The sequence below is a fragment of the Cryptomeria japonica genome, chromosome 11 (assembly GCF_030272615.1).
Source record: "Cryptomeria japonica chromosome 11, Sugi_1.0, whole genome shotgun sequence".
In the NCBI taxonomy this organism is placed as follows: Eukaryota; Viridiplantae; Streptophyta; class Pinopsida; order Cupressales; family Cupressaceae; genus Cryptomeria; species Cryptomeria japonica.
Window position 1 is genome coordinate 336,612,967 of NC_081415.1, and position 11,561 is coordinate 336,624,527.

Sequence of the window (11,561 nt, forward strand, 5' to 3'; positions counted from 1 at the left end):
AAATGTGTGTCTACCAAAAGGAAGAGCAACTCAAGTGGCAAAGATCAATGACCAACCTAAAATTTTTAAAGATAAGTTATTTTGCATGGTTATTGCATTCACAAGGTGCAACAAGGTTGGCCATACTAGCTAAAAAGTTTGATCAGTAAAATTGCATTAAAAATGTAAGTGAAATTTGCCTTTTCAAATTGGCAATGCCACTTTAAAAAAAGTTAAAACAACCAAAAGTGGCAATAGTAGTAGAAAATTGTGACTAGTGGGTAAAGTGTAAAATTGCACTTATACGTTGACAATGCCAAGTTAAAATGATGACCATGTTGGCAATGGTGGATAAAAATTGTGACAAAGTGATTAAGTTGTGTATAGAGAATATATGTGCCAAAATTGAAGGATTTAAAGAATAAAACTAACCAATGATTATTTCTTCAACATAGGCGACTTAATCAATAAGAAGAATAGGTTTAGACAACAAAACATCTTACCCATTTATTGAAAGTGAATGCTCAAATTAGGGAAAGAAAATTTTAAAGTAAAGAAAAGTCTTGTGCAAGCTATTGTTTGTTACCTCTTTTTCAGAATTTAGGTTAAAGCTTGTTTTGAAGAAGTTTTATATCATTATTTTTTCTAGAGAGCTTATAAATAAGTGTTGTGAGCACATTGAATTTAAGGAGAGTTTGTGTTAAGATTATGCTTCTAAAATTTTTGTTCAAGTTTAGAGTTGAATTTTGTATTGTAATCATGCAAGTTTAGAAGCTCAAGTAGTAAAAAAGGTTTTTGTTTAACTTTTTGTAGCACCGATTTTCTACCTTGTGTAGTAGCTTTGCATGCTTTGGAGTTGTTGCTTGGTTTCAATCATGTTCATCAATTATTGTTATAACTATAAGCACATTGTTTCTTGTTTAGAACAATCCATATGTTGATGTGTAGCTAGTGATTTATGTTTTAACCATTGGAGATTATTAATGTTTAAATTTATGGTATGGTTTAGTTACAAAAGCAATAAAAGCCTCTTGGTGAGATAAAGTACTTTCAGTCTTGCTCTCCTACCTCCAATATCAAAAGATAGGTCTTGCCAAACTCCCGAAAAGTTATTTGTAATTTTGTATTGTTTGCATATTTTATTATCTAATTTACATATTTTAGGTTTTAGGATTAGATTAAATTAGGGAGCCTCCCTTGCTAATTTGAAGAGAGGATTCCTCACACACCATTTGGATTGTGTTGTCACAAAAGTGACAAATTAAATTGCCAACGACTATAATATTTTATTTATTTTAGTTTTTTACTCAAGTTTCCAACATGGAACAAGATGAAAAAGATAGTAAAGAGAAGATTTTATTCTCTTCATTTGTTCTTATTTCTTTCTTGATCTATATTCCATCTTTTTTTCCAATCTTCTCTCTTTTTTAATTTACAACATTAAAAAATATATATTTTTGTTTATTTTTATGTGACCTACTTGCGAATCATCATAATGTTGGCACCACTCAAGGACTCTTGTTGCAAACATGCTAGTATGGGTGCTAAGAAAGGGGAATTGGTTTGCAATTATTGTAAGACTAAATTTAGTGTAGAAGGAATCAACTGCCTAGAATTCCACCTTTCTTGTATTCTTGGCTAAGGTGCTTCTTGTATGCATGCTACCCACCTAAGTTGTGTGAGAGCTGCAAGCTCAAAGACCTTTGAGGAAAAAGAGGACCTGAGAAAGGGGCAAAGAGAAAAGATGGTAACTGTGAATCAAGTGTACAATGTTATTTCTAAACTTCATTGCCTTTGAGTTCAAGCACTTAGTGTTGGTCCTATAGTATCACTAGAGCATGGTAATATTACTAAAATATTCATTAATTCAATAAGAAGAAAGATCTTAATTATATATGTTTACAATGAAGGGCAACAAGCCATTGTATGAATGTGGGATTAAAAATAATTAAATAATGAAGCATAAAGAATATTCTGAAGTCTATCCTAAAGTCAAAATGACTTTATTAAAGCCAGTGACTAAAAATTATTTGAATTTTACTAAATAATAATTACTTTAACACCCACCCCTTGCCCCCTCTACTTTATGTCAATCTACTAACTACACCAAGCTTATCTTAAAATTTCTGAAATTTATCAAGGCCCAATGATTTGGTAAGAATGTTTGTAGTTTTGTCCTCGATTGGACCAATCTTGCAATATAATGGATCCATCTTTGACATGTTGTTTGATGAAGTGACATTGTAGTTCCACATGTTTGGTAAACGTGTGGAAGAATAGATTCTTGACAAGTTTGAGCACTCTTTGATTGTCATACAACAGGGGTGAAGGCTCAATTTGAGGCATCTTCATGTTTGAAAGCATCCTTTTGAGCGAAATTTCCTCATGTGTTGCTTATACTACTCGATATTCTACTTTAGTCAAAGAAAGAGCTACTACATGATGCTTCTTGTTGGTCCATGTGAGTGCACCCATGCCAAGGCTAAAAACATATCTAGAAGTGGAATTTTTGTCATTTGTAGAACCTATCCAATTTGAATCTATAAACCCACAAAACCTAGATCCTTTTCTTTTTCTATATAGAATGTCAAAGTGAAGTGTTGCTTTCACATATCTCAACACCAGCTTCATTGCAGTCCAATGTTCTTCCTTTCATGTTGACATGAATTTAGAAATAAAATTCATAACATAGCTCAAATCAGGTCTAGTGGCTGTAAGATGTATTAGGCTCCCCACTAGCTTCTTGTAGGCTATTGTTGGCATTGTGTTGTCATTGATGTCAACCGGTATGCAAGTTGATGTTACCAGTATGCAAGTAGGAGTATTGCAGATTGTTGGCATGTTGATGTCAACCGGTAAGCAAGCAAAGAGAAAAATTGAAGGACCCAGATAAGAAGATGAAAGGATGTGAAGTGTTTGCCACTTTGGCAAAATGGTTGAGGACTGTCACCGGTAAATGATAACATGTCCTAACCGACTGAAAAGAGAAGTTCACGATATGAAGGTTAATCGGTTAGTGTATACTGGTAGTATGTTTGGTCGGTGACTGAGTTTTAACCAACACAATCAAGTGAGTTGGATGCTGACAGAGATGTCACGTGGACTCCAGGTGGCGAACATGCAGTGGTAGGTGAATAGTGCATCGATGAGGTAGTTGCCGATTAGGTCGATATTAAATGAAGACTGCGGAAATCATGAATCGATTGCAGAGGATTGCGGCTCAAAGCAAATCGAAAGGCAGAGATTTTTTAGAGTTATGATCGAAGTAGGATATTTGATCGTCTTGTTGATTTGGATAAGGAAACAACTAGACCATTTATTGTGATTGACAAAATCAAGGCCGATGAACAGGGTCCAGTTTTCTAAGTAGAGTAAACGTGCATTGGAAGAATAAAAAAGGACATAGCTTTTTGTTGAACTGTTGCAGGTTGTCGATTCAAGGAGATGAGATCCGATTTGGTACGAATCGTGGTCGGTGAAGAAAACCCTAGGCACGTAAAGTTTGAGTTTTTGTTTTGGCGGGAAAGCATGTGTATAAATGTGCAAATCAAAGGCTTAAGCTATGTGATGAGAAAGTGTGATCATGCTAGATGAGAGCTGATCAGTCTGAGTGTTGATAGCAAAATATTGAAGTGACTGAGTGTTAGAAGAAGAACCGGCAAGAAGGGTTTAACCGACAGGGTTTAAGGTAACCGGTAAACTGTTACAGAACATAACAGTCTATCAAACCGACATAGATTGAACCGGTAAGGTAGCCGCTGAGAGTGAAGGAGAGCAGAGAGAGTGTGAGAGGAGATCCGACAAAGCAGAAGCTGAGTTGAAGAGGATTCATACAGAGAGAACTGAGATCCGGTAGAGAAGAAGTAGTGTGACAAAAAATAGTTCAACCGGCAAGGTGAATTGTTTGCAGGGGTCACAAAAATCATTTGTAACAAAGTGTTTATCATTGTATTGTTTTTATATCTCATCGTATTTCACTGAGTGGGTGCTCAGTGTAGGAGTTGGTGCTCAAAATAGTTTAGGGGTTGGTGCTCCTTGAGTTGGTGCTCATAATAGTTTAGGGGTTGGTGCTCCTTTGGGTAGGTGCCCATAATTTGTTAGGGGTTCGTGCTCCTTGGGTTGGTGCCCTAAACACTGTAAAACTGTTATTTCCGACAACATTTCTCACCGAGGTTTTTCCCACATTGGGTTTTCCTTGTATATCCAGTGTTATGTGATGTTCTCTTGTGTGTGATTGCTTGTTAGTGTTTTCATTATTCTATCGGGTGCACACACTATTTGAAATTATTTATAATCATTGATGCACTCCCCTCTCAGTGATATCTTGTGTTCTAACTTCTACATAACTCATGAACTATCTTAGAGTAGTTTTAGCTGAAAGATTTAGCCCTTTCTCCATAGGTGCAGATCAGATTTTGCAATTTGTCATTTTAAATTTGTTGATCAAACACTTGGTATATTTGGATTGTACAACAAAAATGCTGCCATTTGTTTGCCAAACTTCTACACTTAGGCAGTAATGTAAGGGACCTAGATCAATTATGTCAACATTTACTCATTATATTTGATCTCTCCAATTGCATATGCCTCACCACTAGTAATAATGATATCATCCATCTATAAAACCGATAGAATGAGATAATTACTTGTGCTTTTGAAGTACAAATTGGAATCCGAAGGACTTTGTTGAAATCTCTATTCAACCAAATACCTATCAAATTTGATGTACCATGCCTTGGGTGCCTATTTTAGGCCATATAAAGATTTCTTCAACTAGTAAACAAGATGCTCCTTCCTTGTAACTTGGAAACCTTGTGGTTGCAACATGTAAACTTATTCCTCCAAATCTCCATTGAAAGGCACTCTTTCTGTCCATTTGATGGATTGTCTAGCCAAATTGAGCTATCATGGTTAGGAATAATTGGATGGTGCTCATCTTTGTTGAACAAGCATAGGTCTCCTCATAGTCTTCCCTCTCTTTGTGAGAACCCTTTTTGCAACCAATTGAGCTTTGTACTTGTCTAATGTACCATCTAGCTTATACTTTACCTTCTACACTACACCCATTTGTAGCCAATGGGTTTCGTTCCAAGTGGAAGATTTGAATGCTCCCATCTTATTTTTGCATAAGATTCTTGTGTTCATTTGCCATGGACATTTTCCATTTACGTTTTCTTTTAGCCTCAAATACTTGTGGATCATATACTCCCTAAATATTGGTCATTAGAAAAAAGTTAACTGTGTTCTTGCTCTTGCCTCTCGAAGATTGTCCTTTGATCATTTCACTTCCTCAAACAATGCCAATCGTGCTTTACCACCACTTTGACCTGCTCTTAGGATTCTCTTCATAAAAAAATAGTGTCGTCACCATGACTTGGGCTACCTATATCTGTGTCATTTGAATGTTGATTTAAGCTATCATCATTAGAATTTGAGACTATTATTGGTTTGGGGGACAATATGCTTTGAATCCTCCCCTTATTTAGGTGGATCTACTTGAAGCTAAACACCTGAATCCTTAGCCATAATAGGCTATTCTTTGGTAATCTTGAACATTGGAGAAGTTTGGAAAGACCCAACTTCTTCATCAAACACAACATCTTGGCTAAAGATCAAGCGGTCCAAGGACACTTTCTAAATACAACACTATTACATGCATCAACATGAATAACAATGTAAAACCTCATTCAATTTCTAGGAGAAAAAATCCACAATATAAACCATTTTATAGTTGCATGAACTTCATGTGCCCTAGCTAGTATGATTTTAATAAAAAATCTTTTGTTTTTTTCTAAGCAAAAATTCTGCAATAAACTAAATTGGTCATGATTTTCAATATGAAACAAGGATGTGATTTTTTATTAAAAAAGTACACCTTGTGATTCTGAAAATTTATTTGCATTTTTCATTAGGAAAAATTGTGATTTTTTCAACAAAAGTCCATTATTTTACTTAAAAATTACACAATTTTCCATACATTTTTTTCAATATTCAATAATAAACCTTTGTGTAATTTTCCAAAACTGACGCAATTTTATACAATCTGTTGTATGAATCCTTTTGGCTCTTTACTGTACTATGTTGGCAACCCCTCGCTCGATCCTTTTTCATAGTAGTCTCTAAGTCTTCATGATTTTACTTCAAAAACTACAATCTGTTGTATGAATCCTTTTGGCTCTATATTGTACTATGTTGGCGACCCCTCGCTTGATCCTTGTTAGAAAAACTACATGATTTTGTTTCAAAAACACAATTTTCCATTCATATTTTTCAATATTCAACCTTTGCATGATTTTCCAAAATTGACACAATTTTATACAATCTATTGTATGAATCTTTTTGGCTCTTTACTGTATTATGTTGGCAACTGTTCGCTCGATCCTTGTTCGTAGTAGTCTCTAAGTCTTCATGTTCTCATAGTTTCCAAAACTCTAGCTAAGCTTTGATACCATATTACAAAAACTAGAGCACAAAAATATTACCAAGATATTTATTAATAAATAAGAAATGAGAGCTTATATATGTTTATAATGAAGGGTGACAAGCCACTTTATGGTGGGATTAAAAAGAGTAGACTCGTAAAGCATAAAGAATTTTCTAAAGTCAAAATGATTTTATTAAAGCCTATGAATAAAAAATACTTGACCATTACTAAATAATAATTATTTTAACATAGAGTTCACAAATATTTTAAATTATTAATCTTTGTGAGAAAGAGGATAAATATGTATTGATCTTCAAAGTTGAGATACATCCACACACTGACACTCTCTTCACTGTAGCAATACACAGGCAATACCTACATACGTGTAAAACAATCTCATTAAACTACTATCTCATATTTCCACTTTATAGAGAAATGGGAGAGGAATACTACAAATGGTTTCCCAAAACATTGTACCATCAAACTCCCAGAAATAAAATGAAGTGGCTCCTTTGAGACTAATAAATTTAACTCCCAATGAGCCCTGAATAGCAAAAAAAATCTCCATACCAATAATAGACGGTATCTTTGACATAACTCCATAATGGCCTACATCTCATGGTAGGCATCCAAAATCATTACCCATCAGATATGGGACCCACCAACAACATTCAAGATGCTCTACTACTCATTTTCATGCCCATGTTTAGAAACTTGCTAAAAGTAACTGCGTAATTTGCATTGCCAACTCCACCTACTTTACAAATGGATATAACAACTAATGCCAAGATTATCAGGGAATCTACAAAATCAATTTCCAATTACACCCTCGACATCCAAGGACACTTTGAACAGTGTTGGAGGCACATGAATAATACATAGGATTGCAAGGTTAATGGCATCTTATTTATAAGGATAATGGTTTATATATTTAAGACTACCTTGGGCTCATATTATGTATCTTTTGTAACTGTGAGGAATATGCAAAAAATTGTCAATACAATGTCCGGTTTCTATGCTAAGTCAAAGTCTGAGTCCAAAATCAACCTATCAAATCCACGTGTGCTGATTTTTCATACCATCTCATTGACAATTTCGAATCCTTATAATCTTCATTTCACATTGCATAAGCTATAGTGTCACTTTGGATTGAATTCCTATCGTTTCTTGTATTTAGCTTCAATTCTATTTTGATCTAAGCATCGCTATTCTTGAGCTATCATCAGGCTAACTTGCAGCTTTGGATTTTGGTGCATTCCTTGTTTGAACAGATCTAGGATTAGCTTAACTACTTGTCTTATTTATTTCATTTCTTGGTTGACTTTAGCAGAGAGGGATCTTATTTTTCTTCTTTACTTTTCTGTAAAATTGTTTGTGGATTGTGGAGCGATTTTCTTGACATCGGCACTATTTTAGAACTTTACTTTTTAGTATTTAGATTTGAATTTGAATGAATGAGTTACTTTGAACACGAGCTGCGTTTCCTACTTATCTTTCTTTACTTTATGCGATGCTTAGTCGAAATTGACTACAACGTCTATTTTTCTTCATTCTATTTATCCAATATTTTGCAATTGAGATCCACCTTTAGAGTTAGGTAGATCCTGCACGTTATGCAACCTGGCCTTGTGGTTTCAAACGACATTAGATATGACTAGCTACTACGTCAGATAGCCCTTTGGTCTACATCTCATCCGTATCTCCTAGTTCCCCAATTTAAAACGTTCGTCATGTAGTAGAAGGCAGTGGGACAATTTTGGGAAAAAAGATCCCATGAGCTAAGACAACTTTTTCGACTAGAAGACCAAGCCGACCGATCATGTTAGCCAAATCAAACAAATCAATAGAATCCTTGAAAACATTTTTATTTGAGCCTTTGGCTGTTCTAACATAACCTTGGGAAATTAAGCGTGCAAGAAAAGACCCTGCGTACAACTTTCCTTCGTCAATCAACGAATTCACTCTTATTCACAGCAATCCAACCATGAACTGTAATACTTTGTTGTAGGAAAAGAAAAGAGAAATGTAGTGCATTGGAATGACTTAATTTCTTTCATAATGCATTTACTCCAAACAAGATATCTGAAAACAAGAATTCACCATAATAAACTAACGCTCATAATAGGTCACCTGCATTAGCCTACTGAAATCACTGCAACGTTTGGCACTAGCCTGTAACTTGCTACCATATTGTCAACAGGAAGTTTCTTGCATTGTTTTAAACTATGGAATTATTGAAATGCCGTATTACTCTAATTTGACCTTAACACCAACTTTTTGTGTTGGCAGAATCCATCTTATAAAGTTACTATAACGAAATCACATATAGCATCAAGCGACCCTTGAATTTATTATATTTCTGTTTTATTTACTCATGACGTTGTAGTATTAGATCAATCACAATCCTGATAAAGATTTACGAACCTATGAAATTCAAGCCAAAGGTTATGCATTGTTCAATCGTAGCGAATATTAAAGTTTATGTGTTGAATGGTTTCATTTTTGTCTTTAAAATCTTAGTGTTGTAGTCACTTGCTGAATAATATCTGTTCACAGAAGTATTTCAAAATATATTTATTTGACACTAAAATACAGTTAAACATTATACAAGCAAAAACCAAAAATTTGAACTTGTATTTTTATTTTTAATGTTGAAAGATTTATGTTGGTGTCATAGGTATCGTCCGAGACAGGCCAGTTCCAATTCCAGGTTCTGGAATGCAAGTGACGAATATAGCACATGTTAAAGACCTATCAAGCATGCTTGTCCTTGCAGTTCAGAAACCGTCTGCTGCCAATGGCAATGTTTTCAATGCTGTTTGTGATCGAGCTATCACATTTGATGGGCTTGTCAAACTCTGTGCTAAAGTTGCTGGAAAAAAAGCTGATATTGTTCATTACGATCCCAAGTCTCTTGGCATTGATGCCAAAAAAGCATTCCCCTTTCGAAATATGGTAAGTTCTTTCTTCATTATCTTCTCGATTGCATGAAAACATTATCGCACTTATCATTAGAGATTAATAATCATTATAAGAAATAAAGCATATTGATTTTATTATTATAAAATTATACGTTTTTGAACAATATCTTACTTCTTTCGCTGTAAATAGCATTTTTATGCGGAACCAAGAGCAGCAAAGGAGATTCTCGGATGGCAAAGCACCACAAATCTTTTAGAAGACTTAAAAGAGCGCTTTGAGGAATATATTGCTATTGGAAGAGACAAGAAAGAAATGAAGTTTGAATTGGATGACAAGATTTTGGAGTCTTCAAGGGTAGCAATCACTGTGTGAAAATTTGAACAACACGAAATGCAATTATATTTGTGCAATAAGTGCTGCTTCATTATCTAAGAGTTGATGTTTGGGCAGATATGAACAATCAATGTAATTCTTTGAGTTGTAATTCTTGTCAGTATATTTATAGAAACTTTGATCTTATAAAAGAATCAGAAATCATGTATGACTTCCAAAAGTAGCATTCTGTTGTCAATTTCATCATGAACGCAATTGATGCTTAAACATATCAAGTTGATTATGAAAAACAAATAAATGGCCATCACAACATGCACAGTATGATTCTGAATGGCTTGTTGAGTGACAACAACCTCAATTCACACAATACATCTACAATAAATTTGGACTGCAGACTAACTTGATCAACCAATGCAGTTTTTGGTACATTGTAATTATCACTATTATAATTTTCAGCATGACTTTTATTGATAATATTTTCAAATCTCGCAAAATCTACGTCAAAAGCAGAGACCTTAATAGAATATCTATTTCTATTTTAGTTGAGTGGAATGTACTGCCGAAGAAGCTTGAGTAGGATTCATATTCCATCCTCTTGCTTCTTCCTTTGCTGATATTTCTTGAATCTGCAATTAAATCCTTCATGTCCCCCACGAGATTCCATGGAATCTCCCTAGATGAACCTATCATTCCTCAATATCCACCTAAAGATCCCATCAATCCTCCTAGTCCACCATATGATCCCAACATCTTCGTGCAAGTTGTTAATGGACCTCTTACATGTCAAATGGGTTCCTCCACTTCCATTGGGTCCGGTCTACTTCGTGATCCTATCACTCTTCCATACTATATTCACCTCAAAATGGACTTGTGTCTTCTTCCCAAAGCAACAAGTATCCCATTAATCAAAAGATTTATCAAGGCAAAGGGTTAGGCCTACATGAACAAGGCACATTAGAATCCCTCCATATCAAAGCAAATCTTGATGGCTATGGTCCTTGCAACATATCTCACACTTAAGACATTGGTATCCCTACAAAATCTAAGTCAAAATATACTCCTTCCCTTCCATCCATCTTAGGTCCATATATCCCTTCATCCACTAGCTCACAATCCACATATCTTGTCATAAATCAAGGTCAACAAAGGCACACATTGATGGTATGATGAATCAATAAGGATCCGGACAACTACTGAGAGGAGGAGGGGGGGTAGGGGGGGGTGAATCAGTAGATAGAAAACTGACTAAACTTTCACCAAACTCCAAAACAACCTCCCAAGCCAATCTCAGAACTAACTGGTTCAAACATTGAACTACAAACTTCAATAGCACTATCAAGTATACCAGTTGATTGCCATAACATTATAACAATATAACAAATCTGAAACTCTCAAAACCTTTTAACAAAAATATTCAAATACTTTACTAATAATAGTAAAAGCATATTTCAGATTACTGCCGGTCATCTTATCATACCTAAGTGGATTTAGCAGTTAAACAAATTAAAAATAGCAAACATAATCACAAAAACCATTCACCACTCAACACAATGATTTTGACGTGGAAACTCAAATGGTAAAAACCACGGCGGGGATGAATACCCACAAGTATTCTGAACTCTTCTGAAGTTCACCCTGTTAGGAGCCAAGCCTGTTAAAGCTTTACAAAAAGTCCTATTATGAACAAATCATGTTAGGGACCACCCGGTTAAGGGATTGACTATAATGCCCTATTAGAAGCAATACCCTATTAGGAGTAACCTCTGCAGAGGATTTGAAATCCAAGCTAATGGATCACCTGGTTAGAGGATTTAGATAGCACTAAATATGATCGTTGGATTACATAACAAATCAGTTCAAGTATGACCGTTGGATTACATAACAATCATTGCACATTGTCCAA

General features: G+C 34.9%; 1 protein-coding gene across 1 annotated transcript in view; it reads left to right on the forward strand.

Moving 5' to 3' along the window:
- LOC131074961 (chloroplast stem-loop binding protein of 41 kDa a, chloroplastic) overlaps positions 1–9,884 on the forward strand; it is a 126,255-nt gene extending 116,371 nt beyond the window's left edge. The window contains exons 5-6 of the mRNA XM_058011716.2: positions 9,081–9,358; positions 9,515–9,884. Of these exons, the coding sequence (XP_057867699.1) occupies positions 9,081–9,358; positions 9,515–9,697 (461 nt within the window). The 3' untranslated portion in view covers positions 9,698–9,884. The remainder of the gene's footprint in view (positions 1–9,080; positions 9,359–9,514) is intronic.
- The last annotated feature ends 1,677 nt before the right edge of the window (positions 9,885–11,561 follow it).